This window comes from Megalops cyprinoides, chromosome 10 (assembly GCF_013368585.1).
Source record: "Megalops cyprinoides isolate fMegCyp1 chromosome 10, fMegCyp1.pri, whole genome shotgun sequence".
Lineage (NCBI taxonomy): Eukaryota > Metazoa > Chordata > Actinopteri > Elopiformes > Megalopidae > Megalops > Megalops cyprinoides.
The window spans coordinates 10,640,652-10,664,082 of NC_050592.1; the positions used below are offsets into that span (position 1 = coordinate 10,640,652).

Consider the following 23,431-nt stretch of genomic DNA (forward strand, 5'->3'; position numbering starts at 1 on the left):
TAGGGAAAGTACAGTACACATTACTCTGTCAAAGGTCTGTTAATGGAAGTGCTCCCAGAAGAGGTTGGTGCCTGCATTAAGTAGAGCTGTGGGTGTTCTTACTCTTATACACCTTTTAAAACTAGATTTAAATTGATAAACATACTAAAATTCATAAATAAAATATTGGATTTATAATGCAACTTACAAACAGTAATTCTAAAGCTCTAAACATAGACAAAGCCTCAGGACAGGAGAAGTGAATGGACAGCTGGCTCCAGGTTACAGCTAGGCCAATGTTATGCAGCCAATAAAAGTGGAAGAAAAGGTCATGTTTCATGCTAGTCCCTGATTGGTTGAAGGTTAATGGGTCAACTGGTGGAGGAAACTGGACGATGTGAGAGACAGTGAGGCTTGGCCCTGTTCGATGGTCCACAATGGTGACCTCCTTTCTCTGCCAACCTGTACCTCACCATATTCAGCTAGAGGAAGGGTGTGACCTTTATAATTTGAAAATAATTTGTTCTGTGAACACATTTCTAGGTGCCTTGTTTTCTGGAACAATGGCTATTAACCCATGGATCCCAACACAAAGTAAGTCCCAGGTACACTGTTATAATGCTGTTGGTCATACACTGACAAAATAAATTCAGATCTCAGATAACCACACACACCACTGCTATTAGTTTGTGTTGTAATATAAATGAACAGCTCTGACAATGAAAAAAAAACAATAGTCTTATGATACATATTATCTATGCGCATTTCCGTTATGTAATGTTAATTTGATATTCCAATATCCTACGGCTCCCATGATGTAATATTCATGAAAGCCAACTCCAATTTTTTTCCCTAAAGCTTTGTATGAAAGTTCAGTTCCATGTAAATACTGACTCACTGCAAAGAGATCTATACTCACTCACTCTTTCAGGTAAGGAAAAACAGTATCAATGAATGATCTCATTTTACGTAGGGCTCTTCTTCACAATGACAGGATTTTACTTTATCTTTAGTTAATTAATGTGAGTGAATAAAAATCTGATATTCGAAGAATAAATAGTAATTTGAATAATGATCTCAAATAAGGAATACTTGATCTTTAGGTCAAATTTAAAAAAAAGAATTGAACCTCCAGTGCAATTCCTAATACACAGATATTCTCTTGATTATTACCTCTTAATGCAGAACTCTCGAGATTCCCTTTTAAGACTGGAAATGGGGAGCACCGGTAATTCATGAAAACAATCGCTGTGAAGGAACGTGTGAAGAGGCCAGTTAATTAGACCGGCATGTTCTGCCCAAACCGGCAACATGCATAATGTGGCTGTAAGCTGTATTACAAATTTATACCAAATAAAGCAGCTGAAGGAAGACTAATTTAGTCTTACATCATTTTTATTCTGCCACATATATAAAATAAGTTATGTTGGTGCAGCGCAGCTGTAGTATGCTGAACCTTGTACATATGCCATGTTGTCCATTGATTCAGAAGATAAACTTGAAGTGGTACATTTAGGTAATTACAAAGGGTTCTCCATTCACAGATTTGTGATTCACGGTTTTGAATATCTGCGCCAATCAACACTGGCTGTTCCTGGCTTCACTCTCTGTTCCTGCACAGTGTATTATGCCAAACCACATTGCCATACATTTATTTTATGCATTAAATGTATTTATATCATTACTATATAAATATACATACTAATTTTATTTATCACTACATTACTTCATAAACATACATGCTAATAAATATACATGCTAATCCTAGTTAATTTATAATTTATTCTATTATTGCACCATTTTCGTACTTAAAATGAACAGTAGTTGTTTGGTGCTGGGAAAAAAATCCCCTGGCACACAAGGGTGTGATTCCCTGTTCATTTTAAGGCGTCCAGAGATGAGACTCTTCCAGGTGCACAATCTTACTCATTCACCTACTCCAAATAATGTGCTGTATGCCTTTCGTTACTATGTTCTTTGGAACTCATCAAAACTTACAATATGGTAAACTAAATAACAATGGAATTTCTATTTTCTATTGTGAGTTTTTGGTATCAGAGTTTTGCCATGAAGCATAACTGCACCAAGATGTCAGTATTACTCTCCTCTTTAAATTGAAAGGCGGACAATCAACATGTGCCACTTCCACAAGACTGCTAAGTGCAACCTAAATTGTTTCCATACCTATAATCGTTTCTGAACTTAGAAACTCGTTTCCTAGCTTGCTATGATGGTGGGTTTGTAAGACCCTCTCTCATTATTTTCAGTGTAAAAACATTAAAACAATGAAGTAGAAAAAATAGCACTGTATTAATTTATAATGAGTTAACTATTGTGAGGTGTATGACATAGTGGACAGATGTAACAGTAGGTCCTCTGAGAACAATCTGTACCCAGGTCATCTGAGTGACAATGCGTCACAGCGTCACAGCGCAGCGTCAACGTCACAGCGCAGCGCATTACAATCCACTCACTCACATACATGCATGCATGCATGCATGCACATGCATGCGCACATACACACATACGCACATGCACACGCACGCACGCACATGCATGTGCACATACACACACACACACACCCACACACACAAACTATTTCTTCCACTGAAATGAATCCCTTGGAATTCACAATGGTACACAAACAACACCGAAACACAAATACGCTACGCTGCGAGACTTCCTCATCTCTCTCATCCCCTTCTATGCTGAGAGCAGGGCCTCCCTCTGGCCTGGTTCTGGACCCTGGGCCTGCCCCAAGCTGTGGTCTCAGCTGGGATAAACATAGTGTGGACACCAGGGAACCCTGGCTGCAGGTGCACCGAGGGAATAGAAGAGGAGTAGAGAGAGGCAGGCGGCACACTTGCTGCCTCTAGCGCTGTAGATTCCCAGAAATTCCACCCACACACCGGATAAGGATATACACAGTATGTCCTCACACCCCTTCCTGAGACAATGTAATGTTTGTTTCTATTAATTATGGAGCTCGTTACCGAGAGTTTAAGGGCATGTGTGGATTTGTGCACGGCTGTTTTTGCAATGACGCAATTAAGTAGGATGAAAACGTCCAACCTGGTTCCTGTAATTAATAGTCTGACAGTCTCTTTACATTAAGTTGTCCTGATACATGTGTATTTATGCTGCATCTAAATGATGTACACACACACATATACTACTGTATACATAAACATCATTTTGGTTATTGCAGAAGTGTAATTACACAAGCCACAGACAGGTATGGAGTACTATAGATTGAAAGTGCTATGTAACCACGTGAGTATGCTCAGCAGTTACACAGTGTAAACACACGGGTAGTGGGGCTATTCAAAGTAAAGTGTAGATCACAAAACCCCACTTCAGACTAAATTTTAGCATTACTGGAAATATTCAAAATGGCTCTTACAAATGAACTCTGTAGCAGCCATAACGTAATTATTGTTACGATCACGTTAGCGTTCTCTCTTAGAAGGGTGACTGAGTTCATTAATTACATTCCGTTACCGTGGAAAAGGTTGAAGAACCGTAGAAAAAAAAAACGTGCATTTTCGAGGCCACAAATTTATTGTCGTTGTATCTAAAGTAAAACGGTGGAATCATTTGCCTTGACTTTGATGTGTCAACTCAACACCTAAAAAAACAACATGGCGTTTTAAGACGAAAAAAAAAACTGCATGTCTGAAATTATGACGTGGCCAGTCGTTGGATTGAGCGGATGCATCCTTTAAAAAGCATCAATGTAATCTCTGATTTTGCACTGCACGAGAGCCGGAACTTTCGAGAAAAAACGAAAGCTTCCAAAATGACTTTAAATCGCTGCTTGCACGGCCTGTTCATTGTATCGTTATTTTTACATCAGTATCATTGTTGTTCCTTGTTCTGCTTCTAACAGCTTCTACTGTGCCTCAACTACAAAAACCAAACTCGCAACCCAAACTTGACAATACTGCGCATATTTTCCAAAAGACTTAGCAACAAAAAGCAATATAAATACATGAATAAATAAAACATTTACACGGTATTGTAATATAGATATATACTTTATTAATTCTCTCTGGTAAAATAAAATTACAAAATAATTTCAACCTTAAATGGCACCTCTCTCCTATCCTTTATTTTAGTAATATGTAATTAAGTGTTATTAAAGGTTTTATTAATACATATTTAATAATTGTCATTACGAATGAGAAGAATACTATAGTATAATAGTAAATATCACCTATAACTGTGTTATTAATATTTTAATGGTAAAAAATGAGCAATACAAAGCTAGATTTCCGTACAATATTCCAAGCAGGTGTAGTTCAGTTTTCCGGCCACAGGGTGTTGCTATAAGACAGTTTTAAAAACTATTTCCTTAGAATGGAGTCAGAAGCAAAACAGTCTTTTAGATATTCCATTACACCATATTTCTTTTCAGTTGTTCCTCTGGTTTTTTCTACATTGCAAGCATCTGATTTTTTTTCTTCTTTTCTTGTCTCTCTTATACTTTGTCTGATTTCTTTTGCTTCTGTTGATTCAGCTCCAGTAGTTGCTTGTTCTTCTCATCTGTCATATTGGCTGTAAAAAGTGCGGGTCCAAACTGTCTTTATTTTCATATTCTCTTTTAGCCATTTCTCCCAAGAGATCTTCAGTGAACGGGAAATGACACCAAATCACCCCTTCTCTCCCTCTTTGTGTTGTCTCTCTACCTTTCTTTGTAGAGTCCATTTCAGTCACTGAGAGAGAGAGAGCACTTTGGTAGCAAAGATGTATATGAAATGCGTGTGTGTTTGAAGGTGTGTGTGTGTGTGTGTGTGTGTGTGTGTGTGTGTGAGCGAGAGAGGGAGAGAGAGACAGAGAGAAAGAGATTTGTACATTCAAGTACAGTAAACAGTGAGAACATACTGTATTTTGTGTTTGGGTATGAATAACCTGTAAAATGGCTACAGAATTAATCAGTTGTGAGCATGTTTCCTATCAATGGTTTGTTTTTGTATTACATAACATTTTGTCTTGGGAGTGCAGTGTGTAGATATCATAGGCTTTATGTAGGCTTGAACTGTGTAGCTTAATGGTGTCACATGGTTGTTTGTATTGTCTGAAAGATGGAAGTGGAACATATTTCATATTGGGTTTTTGTCTTTCTTTATCCAGTGCAATCCCACTACCCGGAATAAATCTATTGACTAAAATTCTTGTTAAAGGGATGTTCTTTAGCTCATTATAGTTAGAAAATACATTGTGAGATTAAAAAGCTTTTGTCATTCATTCCTGATCGAGGGGCAGAGAGATTTCCCCACAATTAGTCCAGTTTCCATGAAATTATTCAGTTTTCATTATTTTTCTTATCGATCGCTGTCCGTGTTTCCTTCCCTGAACCCCCTTCCCTTTGAAATCTTCCTCTTTCATGTCTCCTTCCATGTCCACTTCCTGTCTTTGCCTCTCTCCCCATTGGATGCCACTCGCTCTCAGCAGCTGGTGGGTGCTGCTCTCTTAGGCCACCATATTTGCCCTGCCCTTATAATCCCTCTGCCCCCCATCTAAGCCACGCCCCCAATAACATATCCCTGCCCCGTATTTGACCCCCGGCTCCGCCCTCCCTGCGTCTCCTCCTCAGCAGCTGGAGGAGCTGGTGTTGGGGCTGCCCTCCCTCTCCGGCCCGGCCTTGCTGTCTCTCTCCCGGAGCAGGTGCAGGAGGGCAGTGTGCTGGGCAGTGAGGGTGGCTGACAGGTGGGCGGGCAGGGCACTGAATCCGGCTGTCAGCTGCTCCACCCGCTGCTCCAGACTCAGCATCTGACGCTCCAGGTCCTCACTGCGGTCGTTCAGCTCTGACATCAGCTCGTACATCACGCTCTGCATCTGCGGGAGGGAAGTGCAGGGAGGAGGGGAAGAAAGGGTGGTGGGAGAGGGCAGGGGAGAAGGGAGGAGGTTGGAGAGAAAGGACAGGCAGGTGGAGAATGGAGAAAAAGGCAGACAGAGGGAGGAGCAAAGGGATGTGGACGGGAAGAAGGAAAGATTTAAAAGTAGGTTAACAGTGGACTTGGAGGAGTAACGCATCTGAGGGGATTACCCTCCAGAGAGGCATGGATAATACAGAATGATGTCAATGGCCAGGTGGATGCACAGTATAGAGTAATCCAATAACCTGCCATATAGTTATTACAGGTGATTAGTTTACACATACAACAATTGTGGTAACTGTGTACAGAGTAAAAAGACATAAATCCGAAAGAAAAATGAGAGATAGACAGAGGACATACACACACACACACACTCATGCACGCATGCATGCACGCACGCACACATACATACTCTACATACAGAGTAAATATTTACATTTGCTTGCATTCTTTCACACCCCCCATCGATCTCTATATCTCTCATGCTCTCTCTCTCTCTCTCTCTGTCATCCCTGTTTTAACACTTGTTCTGGTTGCTAGGAGACTCAAAGGCACCGAAACATACAGGTCAGCATGGAAACGGCAGAATGCCGAGATCTGTTGGGGGGGCGGGTATAAAGGTATGTGTGAGTGTGCCACTGTGCGTTATTATGTGTGAACACATGTATTTTTGCTGCCTGCTTCAGGGCATTTGTCTTTACACTGTGTCAGTGTGTAGGTTACTTGAATGGCCTTGTCGATGTGTTGAGCATGTATCCATACACACAGCAAACAGTCAAGACGGCCAGCTGAATCCTGCCTCACGCCGAGCCAGTTTAGCGTGTGCTTTTGGTGTAAGGCATTGTGTAGTTTGTGTGTGTTTGTAGTTTTGTGTGTGTGTATGTGTGTGTGTGCGCGCACATGTGCATGTGAGTGTGTCACCTTTGACAGATCCACCAGAGTGTTGGCCTGATCACTGAGCTTCCTCTGTTCCATCTTCACACTGCGCAGTCTAGAAACAAACAGCACAGCATCAATCCCACTGCTCACTCAAGTTCACTTAAATGCAGACAGGGTGCCCTTGGGGAACAGCATGTTCCTCAGGGTGCGATGGCTTGATGGGGTGTGTGATAGGGTACACCTGCCAGCTGCAGAGTCTGTGTCTGTATCTGCACCGGGGTGCAGTGTGTTGATGTGAGTTGGGGTGCGGTGAAGAGCAGTCCGTGTTGTGGATTGCAGTGAATGTCTTGTCTCTGTCAGGGGCCTCACTGGTGAATGGCCTGGAGGAACTTGCGCTGGTGTTTCCGCACTCTGGAATGGTCGATCTTCTTCATCAGCTTGGTGTGCTTGTAGATCAGCCAGGTCTCCCTCAGTACGTTCGCTGCAGCATTCTTTATCTGGAAGAATCACATTCAGGAGCACATTGTCAGCGACAGGCATAAAAACCCCTTCCATGTAGAGAAGTTATTCCCAATGGTCACAGGTCATGTGATCCTAAATATTAAAACCAATGCATTTTGTTATTGTGAATATCAATTATGTCACCCTATCCATCTAGCTATCTTTGTGTCTGTCTCTCTACCTATCTCTCTCTCTGTCTATCATATATATATTTATATAATAGACAGAGAGAGTCGTTCGAGTCCTGGAAATGCTGTCAAAAGTTTTGAGCTGTTTCCAGTGGAATGTTGGACCATTCTTCAAGAAAGAAAGCCTCCATTTCTTTGAGGGGTGAAGGAGGTTGAAATCTACTTTGCACTCTTCATTGCAGAGCTTCCCATAAAGGGTCAAAAATGTTTAGATCTGGTGATTTGGAAGGTCATGGAAGGTGTTTAACTTCACCCTGGTGTTCATGACGCCACTCTTCAATGTGTTAAGCAGTGTGTAGAGGGGTGTTACCATCTTGGAATATGGGACGTTTGTACCATAGGAGACACCTGATTGCCTAAAGTGGCTTTTATACCTTGGCTGTAAATCTACTGTGCAGAGTAGTAATCAGACCCAATGACTCCTATGAGACAGCTGCCCATACCATAAAAGATACATGACTATGTTTAACAGTTGGGGAAAGGTAATGTGGGTCAAAGGCTTCCTTTGGCTTTCTCCAAACTTGAATCCATCCGGATGTAGGAAAAAGAGTAGAAGATGACTCATCAGACCATATTACTTTCCTCTACTTCTCAGAAGTCCAGGCATTGTGCTCTTTAGATGCATTGTTGCACATTGGCTTTGGTTATGAGCAGTTTGGGAATGGCAGCCTTACCATAACTTATTAGCGTTGTGAAGCTCACGATGCACAGTTTTTGTTGAGACTGGGTTATTGAGGTGCAGACTCAGTTCTGTGGTAACTTGGTAACTTCTGAGGCTGCTGTTTTTTGGTTTTTAGCAACTATCGCATAAAGTTTCTGTGTATCCCTGTCAATGAGCTTTGACGTGCAAGCACTGTTTTTCTTTCCTGATGTAGTTTTTCCTTTTTACTATTTTTTATTTACTTTTTTAACCGTTCCTACCTTTAACTACTGTTCCATTCCTAGCTTGCTTTTTCACTATCAGAAACTGTTATTCCTTCAGGGATCAGTGATAACAGCAGTAGTAATAGCGTGTGATCACTCTGAAATGAGTAGGGCTGTTTTTTTCTGAGGAATTTTAGTTTTAGTGAGTCTGCAGGTGGCTCTGGAGCTCAGTTCTAGATGCACACATCTGTTAACAGTAAGAACAGGTGTCTCCTGAAGGAATGGGCGAGGTAGTGTTGCATCAGATTTTCTGACAGTTTTTTTTTTTTCTTCCTTGACTTCTGCCGGTCGTCAAGCTGTGCCAAAGTTTTGAGTTCCTTCCCAAAGAGCCTTACTATGTTTTTTTTTCAGGTTTGAGTCTTGAGCTGCTTTAGGACTTGCCAAAGTGGATATCAGTGTTACACTTATTGATATTTGTCTTCAAGGTATCTAAGAAGTGTTTTAGTTTTCCTCCCATTTTGTCAGCTATTTTCACCTGCAAGAAAAAGCCTTTCTTTGGCAGAAGGGCATCCGGCATGTCAGTGGCGTGACCTGTCCAGGAAAGCTGGTTGCAGAGGATCATAGTCTCTGCTGGGGGAATTTACCTAGGCCAAGCCATTAGCGTCTGTGCTTCTGTTCTCTCAGCTAATCCGGAGATAGTGTTGGTGGTACTCCTCCAAAATGTTGTAATGTCTAGTACATGTGATGTATATTTCTGGATCATGCAGCACAGCTGGAATCACAATGGTCCAGTAAACTAGAAGTTTGACTTTCAAAGACTCATAAGAGTTTTCAAAAACAAAGATTCGGGAAAGGGCATCGCAGCCTGTCCCTATCTAATGACCTGAAACCAGTCACACCTGTGTTAGCAGCTATATAAATCCCACAAGCTTGTCCTCTTTGTGGTTTTTGGCACCTCTCCTCCTGTCTGTCTCCACCCCTGCTGCCATTTCGTTATGTCCGAGGGGCTCAGCAACCTGGTCCACATGGTCTGGTGAAATTCCCACCATCAGGAATGTACTAAGCTCAAGAATGCACTAATTTCTGAATGACACCTCTCATTTTCACAAAAATACAGTGCACTCCTCTCATATGAATCACATCTGTCCAGGAATGAATTCATTCGTATGAGTGGTTGATTATTAAAAGTGGGGTTCCAAACGACGGGGAAAATTGGCCATTTCTTTCAAACATTGTTCTCTCAGTTAATTAGGAAATGTCCTTGGCTAAGGTCTTCAAACACAGAACAAAACATATTTGAAGTATTCAGTGTTTTCCTACAATTCTTTGTTAAATAAATTAAAAATAGCATGACTCACATTAATTATACGAATGTCACCCTGCAAACTGCTGGCGGTGTTCAAGCCAATGCCCAGTCATTGGCCTTAACGAAATACAACATAAAACCACAGTTTGACTCATGGTCATTATTTTCGAGTGTCTCCACGATAACTGCGGCTGTGGTGCCTTGCTGCTTTGCATTCATTTTTATGATGTGACACTTCCTTGATTCTTCATAGGATCCTAGCATAGGCTAAGGAATGACCAACTTCTCAGTGGAAAGACACATTTCTCAGTTTCTCATTCCACTTCATTCTTATAAGCAGATTGCTCAAGTCTTACAAAGACTTTTTAAACAGTGTCTGTAGATAAAGGATTCTTCCCTAAATCACAAAGGCTTTGTCTGGAATTTTCCACCACCGATTTTGCCTGGAAGATCTAAAAGCTGTGCTTTTTTTGTTTCAAATGGGGGGGGATTTCCAAATTTAGGTCTGTTTTTGGTGAAAAAGGAGCCCAGATTAGATGTAAAGTAGTAAAGTTGTGCCTTTCTGTGGAGTTCCTCCATTCATTTGAATGGAAGGACTGGAGAAGCTGTCTATTTCATCTTCTGTGATAGGCTGATGGAGAACTTGTGTTCTTCTTCTTGTTCAAAAGCAATCTAGCACTTTCAGAGGCTACAGTTAATGTAACAATAGCTGTTCGGAGGTCCTTTTCAGAGAGTACAGACAGGGCAAAGAAGGCACTGTCATGTTCATATTGGAGCTCCACCAGGGATCATTCTGTGGACTTTGTTTGGCACCTTTGGCCACAGAGGTCAAATAGATTTCTGTCAGACCACAAGGGGGAGGGGAGGTCGAACTCCACGGGGGGACCTTACCACTCAGAAGGTGTATTATGGCAGTTGATGGAGACAGAAAAGCGTGTTAGAGCAATAACACAACCCTGCTTCACTCTCATTCTCACCACGAATGGTGTTTGGTTCCGATTACAGATTACTGCGGCTGACATGCTGTCGCAGGGGTCTCAGAACAACTGTGAACTTATGTGGGCATCCAATTAGAGACAGGCCTTTCCAGTTCAAAGGGTTCACAGTTCACACATTTCTAAAATCTCTCACTCATTCATCAGCTGGTGGGTTTGTGCAGAGTTAAATTCATGGTGCCAGAAACACAAAAAGTGCTCCTCAGCCCCCTCTGGGGAAATTCCCAATTTGCAGTAGTACCAGCAAATTACTGGATTTCCCTGTCTGAGCACTGCATCCCCCTCATCTAACAAACAGAATCTCTGCACATCACAGAGAATGCGCCACTTAAGTTTAGGCAGGAGACACTCGTAACCCAGACTAATGGAGAGTCACTGATACACCACAGAGGTACAGCGTGGGAACAGCTGATTTGTTTGGGGAGTTGGTCCAAGCGCCCAGCTCTATGGAGGGAGGAGCCGGTAGGGTAGCGTGCATGTTTTGCAGTAGTACGGTGTATCATGTTAAAGAATAATGGCTTTTGTTTGTGTCAGGGAAGGGGGGACTATTCTATTTTGGGGACTGAGAAGGGCAATCTATGTGTCCTCTATGTCATTTTAAAAATGTATGGCATTGAAAAAAGGATTGTAATACATCCTTACACACCACAAATCTATGGGGAGATGGGGAAAGGGTTTCAATCTGTAGCTTAGAAATGATGATAGGCCTTACTGCTATGATGCAATTGTTATTGATCAATTTCTCAGCAAGTTTTAAGTACTGCTTGCCGTCGTCATATATTTCTAGTCCTGTGTTCAAGTCTTAATTATTGTGAAGTTATTTATTGAAACTAAAAGCGCTGTAATTCAACCAAAACTAACTAATTCTATAAAATATTCTCTCTGTGATTATTCAAAAAACTACAGTTCTGAACACAGCACATGCAAGACATATTCAAACAATTACACATGCAGTACAATATTTATTAATCAGCCAATGTTGATGTGCTCTATAAGGCAAAGCAGTTCTTTCACTTTAAAGCAAATCTGCTAAAATGTAAAACACTGTAAACCCTCATAAAGCTGTTAAAATTCTTGGATACATTCATGGGGTACCACCAAATTTCCCATCTCCCCAGAAGAACACTAGAAAACCAAGCTTTTAATTGATAATTTATCTGTGCTGCAATTATTGATCATGCTGCCCTCAAGCCAGCAACCATACAGCCGTAATGCATCCTACATATTTGATATTTTGAGATATTTTTGTAATGTCGGTCTTTCAACAGCATGAAAAATTAAACGGGGCTGAGAGAACGCATAAACAACACTACCTCCATCAGTGGGCAGCGGAAAACACAGAGAGACCTCCATACGCAATCACATTCCACGTTTCCCACGTGAGAATTGCACTAGAGTCTTCCTGTCTGATGTACAATGCTACATGCTGGCCGGGTTGCACTTCGTCCCAGAGGGCAATATGGTTTGAAAGCCATTATACAGACAAATCTGAGTGTCGGCTTTAAGGCAGAGTCCCCCCCTACCCTCTTTGTGAGCTGGGTGTCCATCATGAAGTTGTGGACATGCTTCTCCGCCTTGGTCAGCTCCAGCTTCCTTGCCACCACGGCAACCACCAACGCCGTGCATCCAGCCCCCTTGGAAGGAAATGGGGAGGAAAGAGGAGATAGGGATGGGGAGAAGGGGTGGAAGAGAACAAGAATGAGACAGGGAAAACAGTTAATCAGCTGTGCGCTCCACCAGCAGACTGATTAACTGGGCTATGACAGCCCATTACACAAGAGACAGAGGCAGTGGTTAGTATGGTATGTACCCAATACATTTCATTAACACTCCACCGGGAGAGAGGGAGAGAGGGTGTGAGAGGACATAAACAGGAACTGGAACTATACAACACAGTGAATTAACGCTGGAGATATGTATATATCTCATATTATATATATATATATATTTATATATATATATATATATATATATATATATATGTATATGTATATGAGACAGAGTGAGAGAGAGGACTAGGTTGTTAGCGGGCATGTAACTCCAGATAAGGAATTCATTTGAATGAAAAAAAAAGGTTAAATCCAAAATTGAGTGTGTGTATATGTGTTTGTGCTTACATGCCTGCATTCGTTAAATCTACTCTGTAGACAGGATTTTAAAAATTGTCCAGTAAATGAGAAATTCCTGTCATAAATAACACTGAAGTCTGGCCACAGTCTTGTCCAAGACTCAGAATGAGTTTCTTCACATCATATTTGCATTGCTTTTAGACCTGTAAATGAAATATTATGGAAATTAATTAAAAGCCCTAACAATGTGATTTTTCAAGGAATATAAATAAAGATACGAATAAACAACAGTATATCATTATCTGTACTAAATGACACCGCGCATATTAAATAACTTTGTGATTATGAGCATTGAAAACAGCCCTTATTATGAGGCATCCTGTTAATTGCTAAAGCTGATATAAATGTAAGATCACATTTGAATTCATTTTGTGTTCATTAAATGTGTGAGCCTGCCAACATTGCTTAGCATAACCGCCTCATACATGCCAACAAAGTATTTCCCTGTAAATCCATTTTTGTTATTGGATTGAAATGTACAGTACAGTACCTAAATGACTACTGGTAAAGCAAAAAGTATTTCTTTTAAAGGGAACCATAAGGCATTATTGTACACTTTCATTATTTAGTTAGTAAAAGCGAGTGTTTCTGGTACTGCTCTCAAAACAAATAAATGTCACTGCTTGGCCATAACATTTTGTTAATGAAAAACACTAACATTGTTATGCATTATAGACTAAAATATCTTACAGTGACATGCTTTTAAAATCTATTTTGGTATCCATGAATGACCCCCCCCCCCCCACACACACACACACACACACCCCACCCCCCACCCTCCACCCTAACCCCGCCACCTGCCAGCCCCTGACGCCCCTCAGGGCAATGGTATATTCAAACGGTGTTGGCCTTCAGTGTTGTCATGGTAACGAGGCTGAGAATTCCACCTATAGAAAGTCATTACAATCACTTTCACTGAATCACATCCCTCTCTAATGCACACTCTTTCACTCTTCCTCTATTTTTCTATCTATTCCTCCCCCTCTCTCTACATCCATTCCTTCTCACAGCTTACTAAAATAAAACAGGAACAAATATGAAAAGACAGAGAACACAAATGAAGTCCCTCACTGTACCCAACTAAATGTGTTTCTGATAATTTGTCCATTTCTGTATAATTCTGGATTTTTCGATCAGTGTGTGTGTGTGTGTGTGTGTGTTTCTGAGTGCGTAGGAGCTTGCCTTGATCAGCTTGTGAGTCTATATCAGTGTGTGTGCTTGTGAATGTGTAGGAGTTTGTCTGTGTCAGTGTGATTGTGTGTCTGTATCCACCCCCAAGTGTGTGCCTCCATGTACGTGTGTGAGTCTGTGTGTGTGTGTGTGTCTGCATTTCTCTGTAGATGTGTGAGTGAATGAGGAGGCGTTTGGGAGTGTGTGCGCTGCACAGAAACAGACAGGGTGACACAGATACAGAGGGAGGCAGAGAGAATAAATGAAGAGAAAAAGCGAGTGAATGAATGGAGAGAGAGAGAGAGAGAGAGAGAGAGAGAACCACCATGCCTGCCAGCAGACAGACACTCTTGCCGCAGTAGGGGTGGGGCGTCTCAGTGTCTGACAGACAGGAGGTGAGAGAGACAGGGGGACCCAGACGCACAGAGACAGGAAGAGACAGACAGGCACAGACAGACAGATGCATTTACCCTTCAATAACTCACAGATACGCGCACAGACACGCAGACGCATACACAGACACACACACACACACACAAACACGCACACACAGACACAGACACACAGACATGAACACGTGTGAACACATGAACTCACACAGAAGCAGACATACACACACAGACACACACACATACACACGCGTGCACACACACATACATACACACGCGTGCACACACACATACATACACACACACACACACACACACACACAGAGCAGGTTAACGGGCAGGCAGGAATGGAGAGACGCTTGCACCCAAAGCAGTGACACTCTGACAGAAATACACCCAAAGGCAGAGTAACTGATACAAACGGCCAGGCAGGCAGGCAGACTGGCAGGCAGAAATAAACACAGAGACCGAGACCCGCACGCAAGTGACATATGTTGTGTCAGGTGTCATCAGCTTAGGACAAAGACGCAGCGCAGATACTCTGAGACAGTAATAGCACACAGCAAAGACAGACACAAACAAACACCAAGAACTCCCAGGTGACGACGCCAGTGCTGACACATGCACAGGACACACACACACACACACAGCGGCGAGGAGAAAATATTCAGATGGAATCTGACAGAGGCTACAATATTGTCTTGGGGGGGGGGGGGCGAGTGAGTGTCACCAGGACTCAACCCAAACTTCGGAGGGAGTAACACTTCTTCCACACAAAGACATCTGGACACTTATTTCCCCAGTCAACCAGAGAGGCACTGCATAGAAGCAGACTAATATTGAGGAGATGAACAGATAAGATGACAGACTGTATCATAGTTACGTGCATACAGAGAGGAAAAAAGGGGAGAGAGAGAGAGAGAGAGAGAAGGAGATGAGGCAGAGAAAATAAGAGTGTCAGAGTGTTTGGAAGATAAATAGATACGTGCCGGGATTGCTTGTTGTTATTGCATTGCTGTGTTATTTCTATCCATTTGTTAATATGTATATGTGAGAGGTTTTAGTAATAAGCACATTGCCAGTGAAGCTTGCCTGGACTGGTGCGTGAGGTGGAGCGGACGTACCATGATACCAGTGAGCAGACACACGCCCTTGCCGCAGTAGGTGTGGGGCACCATGTCCCCATACCCGATGGACAGGAAGGTGATGGAGATGAGCCACATGGCACCCAGGAAGTTGCTGGTGACGTCCTGGGCGTCATGGTACCTGACGCAGAGGGAGAAGAGAGAAGAAGAAGAGAGTCTTCAACAGATCCCAAGGTTCTGGATATTAGCAAGACAGGAGAAGATTAGGGACAATGATGGACAGGGAAGGGGGGGGGGGGGGGGGTGGTACTATATGGAAGACCCAGTGCAGTCATTTCTCTTTCTGTCTTTTCTTTTCTGTGCCACACACTCTGTAGAGTCTCCCTGTTTTCCCCGGCTGTCACCTCCTGAGACCGCTGTGCCATTTTCACTCCTGCTCCAATTCTCCATTCGGTGTCAGATCAGGACTTTCCCCCACAGTGACACGGCATCCTCACTTCTCCTCCCTTCTTCTGCGTCTCTCTTCCATCTGTCTTCCGCCCCAGCCCCCCTTCCCTTTGCTCCATCTCCCCTTTTTGGTTTTTTGGTTTCTCCCTTTCTCCTCAGCCCCCTGCCTACACCCCCCGCCACCACCCCCCTGCCCCCCCCCCCCCCCCCCCCCCCCCCCCCCCCCCCCCCACCCACCTTTCACAGACGCGCACGGTCCAGGCAGCGATGATCCACAGAGAGATGCTGAAGACCAGCAGCACGGTTCCGGGGCAGATGGTCATCAGGGTCTTCATCACAAAGCGCGTGTTGAAGTGCACCTGGAGGCATGAACACAACACAAGTCAGGGGTGGGACCCACTCACGGGGGCCCCTGCTCATGACAGTGCACAACAACCGCTCAAAAGAGGCTGGCAACCACGCTCATTACGGCCTCCTGGACGGGTCTCTGCTGCTGCAGTACATTCGGCCGCACCGCGGGCAGAGACAGACTGCTGACCTCTGTGACTCCTGACAAGTGCTGGAGGAGAGGGCGGAACCAAGAATGGACAGAGAGAGACAGACATGACAGAGAGAAAGTATGACCTCAGACTGCTGGCGCAGCCAGTGATGAAGATCTAAAGACAGAGACAGAGAGAGGGAGAAATACAGGGATAGACACATAGATAGATAAACGAGAGAGAGAGAGAGAGAGAGAGAGAGAGAGAAAGAGAGAGAGAGGGTCCTGCTAGGGAAAGGATCAATCCTACCCTACATCTTAGCCTGCCATAGGCTGAGGGTAAATGGCCAAATGATGATACTGACATATATATTTTCCTGTTAACTATGAAACTGTGAAGCATTTTAGAACAGATTTTAATCATTGTTTTAATCTTATTTTAGAATTTGGTTGTACTTTTACTATTACCAATTTACTATTGGTTTCACTTTCTGCATTACATAACATGCTTTAGCAATGTTTACAAATCAGGTTTCATGCCAATAAAGCAGGTGTGGACTGACAGATGAGGAGGAGGATGAGGACAGAGGAGGAGGAGGAGGAGGAGAGAGAGGACGTTTCCTGACCTTGTTCAGGGCCCCGATGCTGCGGGACGAGGCGTCGGTGAACAGCTTGCTGTGCAATAGCATGACCCGGGCGATGAGGTAGAGCCGCAGGAACATGGGCACCGACAGCACCATGTCCAGGTCCGCCTCCGCCAGCGAGGGCGCGTACGAGAAGGCCAGCCGCGCCCGCCAGTGGAACTTGAAGTCGCCGGGCACTGGGTGCACCGCCGACACCAGCAGCTCCAGGGCGATCAGCAGCACACGCTCCATCGTCATGGCGATGCGCCAGTCATCCGCCCCGTTGTCGATGACGAAGAGCTGGGAAGAGGAAGAGGACAGGGAATACTTGGTAGTGGAGTAGCTGGTATTAACATGTGGCATTTGTCACTGACGCTGGAAGGGGGGTGGTGCACAGCTTAGCTGAAATCATCTGCTTTGACATTATCAATATTAATATTAATGAGTTCATAACTTGTTTTATAAATACTGCTATACTTATACTTCAAAAGGTTACACAAACCTTTCTCATGGTATTTAATGCTATTTAACAATGACATTCAGAGTTTTCACCCGTTTTCCTCTGCTGAAGCCGCCATCACTGTTGTTGTTATTATTACTACTACCACTGACACAGGGGTATGTGTTATGGTAGTGTTCCTGTGTGCTTGTGTGCCATTTTATCGGACCCATAGCGGAGTACATCTTTTTATCGCTACTATTATTAACTGTACCTTGGGGGTCGGTGTTATTATCAGTGAGCCTGCACTTGGTGTTTGTGTTATATATGTATTAATCTGAACACCGTTTGTGGCATGTATAGGGGTTCATGAGTGGGAGGCTGCATTGCCATGTGGCCAGCAATGCGTATGTGTGCATTGTGTGTCAGTGTGTGTACAGCCGTGTGTATATTGTGTGTCAGTGTGTGAGTATGTTTTTTTGCAAGCCCAGCCTCGTCATGGTGACTGTTGCCAAGGCGACAACATCAAAGACCAGCCAAGCTTAATTAGGGTCCCCAGCGAGAGAGATAGAGCAAGAGAGAGAGAAAGCGAGAGAGAGAGAGAGAGAGAGAGAGAGAGAGAGAGAGAGAGAGAGAGAGAGAGAGAGAGAGAGAGAGAGAGAGAGAGAGAGAGAGAGAGAGAGAGAGAGATTTTGTATAACATAGATATATAGAGGGAATTTATGTGCAGCATTCTTCATGAGAATGCATGATCTTTGTGTATTCCTTTTTATCAGATGCAATGAATCTGTCCCCCTGCTGGAGATTTACTATTCTGGTTCTGGGTTTATGAATTTATGATTGCACATGAACAGATCGGTTTCTTTGTATTCTCACTCCTGGATTAGTCTACAATCACAGCGCCTGTTGTGTGTTTACATCTGAGTAATAAAAACAATCAAAAGCTGGACATGAGCGCCCCATTCCCTCCTGGAGAGTGACGGCCAGCAAAATCAAAATAGATCTGATTCAGATGCACAGCGCCGTCAGGAAATGACTGTCATTTTTCTCTCAACGCCCCTTCCCCTCCTCACCCTCCTTCCGTCTCGCTCTCCACCCACATTCTCCCGCTCCTTCTTTTCCCTCTTTCTGTTTCTTCTCTCTTCCCTCATCTCTTTTCCTTCCCACCCACTCTCTCCTTCCCTCACTCTCACTCGTTCCCTCTTAGTCTTTCTTTTTCTCGTTAAATGGCCACCAGGACCTGTTAAATAATTAAATTCCATTAGGGAAGGTAATCTGTCAATTGGAGTGACTGAATGCTACTGCCCATACACGCTTGAGCTGCCTAACTCACTCCATCACTGTATACACTGAGAGATGGAGTGAGGGGGGTGGGGGAGAAATCACTGGAAAAGGAGAGGGAGTGAGAGAGCAGGAAAAAGGGACAGGTCAGGAGGGAGTGAGAAAGAGGGGAAGGGAAAGTGCGAAAATTGGTGAGGAGAGAACTGAGTCTCTTTCACAAGTTCCCAGGAAGAGACGCTGGTGGGGGTCTGGGCCAGCATGATTAGACCGTACACCCAACTGTATAACTGCATCACCTAGAGGTGACGGAACAGTGTGATCTCCCTTCCCCAAAACGCCACGGTAATCACACGAATGAGAGCCACTCTGGTCACGGCACCGGGGCACCTGCACAAAGACGTGGCCGAGGAAAAACTAGCTGAGATTGAAAATCTAGTGAGCTGCTCGGTTTGCCCCTACTGTTCTCAACAGAAGACGCAAGCCACAGGACAAGTTAAGATACCTTGTACTGCGTAACAAAATAATGGAGCGCTGCACCATCAGTGGGCCCAGCAGTAAATGCATTATAGACAAAGCAGATTTCCTGGCAATAAACACTCTCCTCAAAGACCAGCATACTGTAACTTTCCAACGCTCCATCCATTATGATTCCCAACCATAGAAACTGGGACCAGGTCCAGACTAATGAGCTCCTGAGTATTGACTTGAGCAAAAAATATCCCTATGGTTCTGTGGCGAGCACCTCCTTTATTTTTTGCATACTCCTAAGTGAGGCAGTTATTCCCTTATAACGCAGTGCAATGTGGACAGTAGTAGCTCGTGCTAATCTTGAGATGCTTCTCCCTGTCACAACGGAGGCTCGCACCATGAAATTTAGCTGTTTCTGTCTGATCCACTAAGTAAGTCTCACTCATTGATTCTGCGTTTGTCACGCTCAAAAGAGTTTACACACCACAACAATCACTCTCTCCCTCCGCTCTCGCAGCCAAACAACATGTAACATAACAACCAGGCAGCAGTGGGGTGTTATGGTAAGGAGCAGGGATCATAACCTAAGGGTTGCCTTTCAATTCCCCGTGGGAGCACTGCTGCTGCGCACTTGGTCAAGGTAACCCAGATTTGCCTCAGTAATTATACAGCTGTATAAACGGGTAACATGTAAAACTGTAACCCGTGTAAGTCACTCTGGATGAGAGTATCTGCTAAGCAACTAAATGTAAAGTAATGTCTCAGCTGACTATCGATGAAAGTATGAAAGTCTAGAGTTCTTTGCCCTGCCTGGGTGCGCCGCCATAAATTTATCATCATTATTCCCTTACTGACAGTGAGTGATGCACTTTTGCAAAATGGGAGTCACACAGGGCCTCTGCACACCCTGCCCATGTGGCCATTACACAAGCTGCTTTATTTTCATGGTCGCCATTGAAACCCGGCGGAGCGCTGACACACAGCTCCCAACCTCTCCTCGTAGAGGGATCCAGTCATCCGGAGGGATCTGAATCAGACAGATATGAGCCACAAAGACAAGCCCCAGAACTGACACCTTCCTAGAATGTTCAACAGCAACCCTCCCAATACACTGTCCTAGATTCGAGAAAAAAAATTCATTCCCAACTGAAAAAAAACGACAATTCCCTTTTAGCCCTTAAAGGGATGAATAAGAGGTCTGAATTGCCATCCGTTCCGTGTTAAAGATCCGCCCCTGTTGAAACCTATTGATTTATTTGTTAGCGTATTGACTGTGTTCACTCATACACATGCAAAGAAGCAATGAGAACCAGAGAAGCACAGGAATACCCAGAGAGACTGAAACAGCTTGACACTTATGACCAAAACAGAGCGAGGTAAGGGGAGGTAAACCAATGAACAGAGAGAAAGAGAGAGAGAGAGAGAGAGAGAGAGAGAGAGAGAGACGAGGGGACATAATCAGATAAAGAGAGAGCAGTCAAAGCAAGGGGCAGGGAGGGATCAAAAGAGGTAAAGAGAGGTAAGTCAGAGAGAGAGAGAGGGAACGTACCACTTCAAATATCCTGTACGATCCAATACTATCCAAGCCTGGATGTGCAATAATCTTTAGAATGTTATCTTCCTTGAACAGAAGCTTTCATTTCATGCAGCAACAGCAGCGTGTATTAATGGAAACACACCCATTCATTTGCATAAATGCAAATAAACAATTTTGCAAACAGTAAAAAGGACTGGGCAGACACGAATGGAAGGGGCGTAAAGTGGTAAAGGGGTTCCCAGTTATTACAAAAAGTGATTATCACTAAATCCTCCTCAAACTTCATTTAATCAAAAGGTATTATATCTGAGAGATTAAGAGAAGACCATTTTTATCTCCCTCTCTCCCACTCTCTCTCCGTGTCTACTTCTGAGTGTATTTGATTGTCAGAGTTACGTCACAGCGTGAGTGTTTCGGTAAATCCGTGAGTGCACGTGTACTCTGTATCCCTCTGTCAGCGTGCCTGTACATGAGTGTCTGCCACTACAACCGTGTCAATAGATTGTCTTTATCACTGATCATCAGTGGCAGTGATTTACGGGCACATATTCATTAGCATATGTTTAAATTTGCATCAGTACCAGAAATCCCGCTTCCTGAGTTTTATTTTCAAAACAGCACTGAGACCTTTATCAGCCTTTTTTCAGTATATTACCAAAAAGGCAGAGAATTAGTCCTTAAAATAATTTCTGTGGCTGCACCATGGTATGGGGAGGGGAAATACCTGTCTCCCAGGTGGGTTACACTGTAATGAGCTGCTTTGTATACTGTGTCAGTGGATAGTTACCTAGAGTATCCATGTCGTGTGTGTCTTCACCTGCCCTTTGTGCATAGGGATATCAGCAGCACATGGAGGAGAGAGTCTCGCCTTATCTCTGTGTTCATCAGCTCCTCAATGCAATATGTTACCAAATATCATTCGGTGTACGTAATGCATACAGTGCCAGTTAAAAGTTTGGACACACCCACTCATAGAAGGGTTTTTCTATACCTTTACTATTTTCCACATTTTATAATAATAGTAAAGACATCAGAACTATGACATAACACAAATTGAATTATGCAGTGACTAAAACAGTCTTAAGTTAAAACTATCTTTTATCTCATAACTTAGATTCTTCAAAGTAGCAAATTCTTTAAATTTTTTTTGGAAATAAATTCATACATAGGCATCAGCTTCACCATTCATATTTGTCTAAGTAACAAATTTCAAGCATTTAAGCATAAAAATGTCTTTGAATGTATGCTTCCCACCATCTTTATCAGCTATGTTCAGACTTTTGACTGGTACTGTACGTAGGTTTTAATATGTCGGTGTCATTACTTATCAGCGCTCATAAAATGCATAATTATTTACTTCTTCATATTTTAGACACTCTGACCCATTAATGCAGTCAGAGATTTCCAGATGTGATGTAGGCCAAGCAGCTCACCCAAGGGTATGACAGCAGATCCTCATCTGGGAACTAAACCTGCAACCGACTTTCCTGTCCCAAATCCCAGCTCCATACTGCAGCTGCTACGGGTGTCCAGCAGGTGGCACTCACCTGCACCTCCCGGGCGTGGTAGGCAATGATGAGACCCAGCAGGATAACCGTGGACAGGCTGATAAGACACTTCAGAGCCAGAGAGTACATGGAGCTCTGCAGGGAAACACACACACACACACACACACACACACATCCATTAGAGAGGGTACAGAGTGGCATCTCCCCCCCAGTGTCTGTGTGTCCCCGCTGCCTCCTTCTGCGACACCTCACTCAATCAACTCATTCATGTAGCTTGCACACAGAGTCCTTCCGTATATCCAGTTCTCACTTAGTCCCTCATTAATTCAATTATTCCCAGTCCTATTGCATATTCATACTCTCATTACTAAACCACTTCCCATCTATGTTTATTGCCGACCCTAATCCCCGACCACGCACACGTGCTATTGACTGGAATATTCCATTCATCTGGGTCCGCTCATTAATGTTCTGAGCACATGCTCATTTCTAACAATTAATTTGTGTTTATTTACTACTAATAGCCACCATTCAGTGCAATAATACATGTTCTACTCACCCAGTGACACATGCTACAACCTCCTCAATACCACCGTTCCCGATTCTCATGATTCTTACTGCTATTACCAGATCTGCTCCCATAAGACCCTCATACCACTCTGTTTTCCCAGCATGCCCGTGTCCTCCAATATTTACCACTAATCACTATTCCCCCTTTCCAGCATATCCATGACCCCACTCCACATGTCTTCATGACAGTAATTTTCTTTTCCGGCACCCCTACCCCTGCCTGTTTAAATTTGATTAGTCACTACCCTTTTGCCAGAGAAAAAAGGGTCCACAGACACTACATTGATGTCAAACACATATATCAATTGAGAACTAAATAATTCAGCAAACTCATAAACTCTCAGACAGCAGGAATCAATTAACATGGGGGCCTCTGAGGTCACAGAACCAGGGAGGTGTTACACTGCATATTAATGACTCTAACTTTTCCATAATTACGATCTATATTCATTCATTTATTTATCAAGGAAGGTAATTGCAGATACCTTCTCTTTTGCAATAACAACCTTACAAAGGAGTTATACCAGAAGTAGCATATCAAATACAAAACAGGACAGAAAAGCACAACTTTGCAGCTCAGAGAGGAAAACATGCATAGTGTGCATAGTGTTAAGAAGGTGATTATTTTGATATTAGACAGGGAGGAGCCATTTTTTTTTTTTTTTACCCAGACCATCAGTGACGTAGATATTATTATAGCCTGTGGTCTAATGCGG

At 43.3% G+C, this 23,431-nt stretch overlaps 1 protein-coding gene across 1 annotated transcript in view; it reads right to left on the reverse strand.

Moving 5' to 3' along the window:
* Positions 1-4,162: 4,162 nt before the first annotated feature.
* Positions 4,163-23,431, reverse strand: part of kcnn3 (potassium intermediate/small conductance calcium-activated channel, subfamily N, member 3) — a 25,869-nt gene continuing 6,600 nt past the window's right edge. Inside the window, exons 3-10 of the mRNA XM_036539397.1 lie at positions 22,185-22,280; positions 16,916-17,212; positions 16,049-16,170; positions 15,404-15,545; positions 12,115-12,225; positions 7,107-7,234; positions 6,780-6,849; positions 4,163-5,817 (exon numbers count right to left, since the gene is read on the reverse strand). Of these exons, the coding sequence (XP_036395290.1) occupies positions 5,572-5,817; positions 6,780-6,849; positions 7,107-7,234; positions 12,115-12,225; positions 15,404-15,545; positions 16,049-16,170; positions 16,916-17,212; positions 22,185-22,280 (1,212 nt within the window). The 3' untranslated portion in view covers positions 4,163-5,571. The remainder of the gene's footprint in view (positions 5,818-6,779; positions 6,850-7,106; positions 7,235-12,114; positions 12,226-15,403; positions 15,546-16,048; positions 16,171-16,915; positions 17,213-22,184; positions 22,281-23,431) is intronic.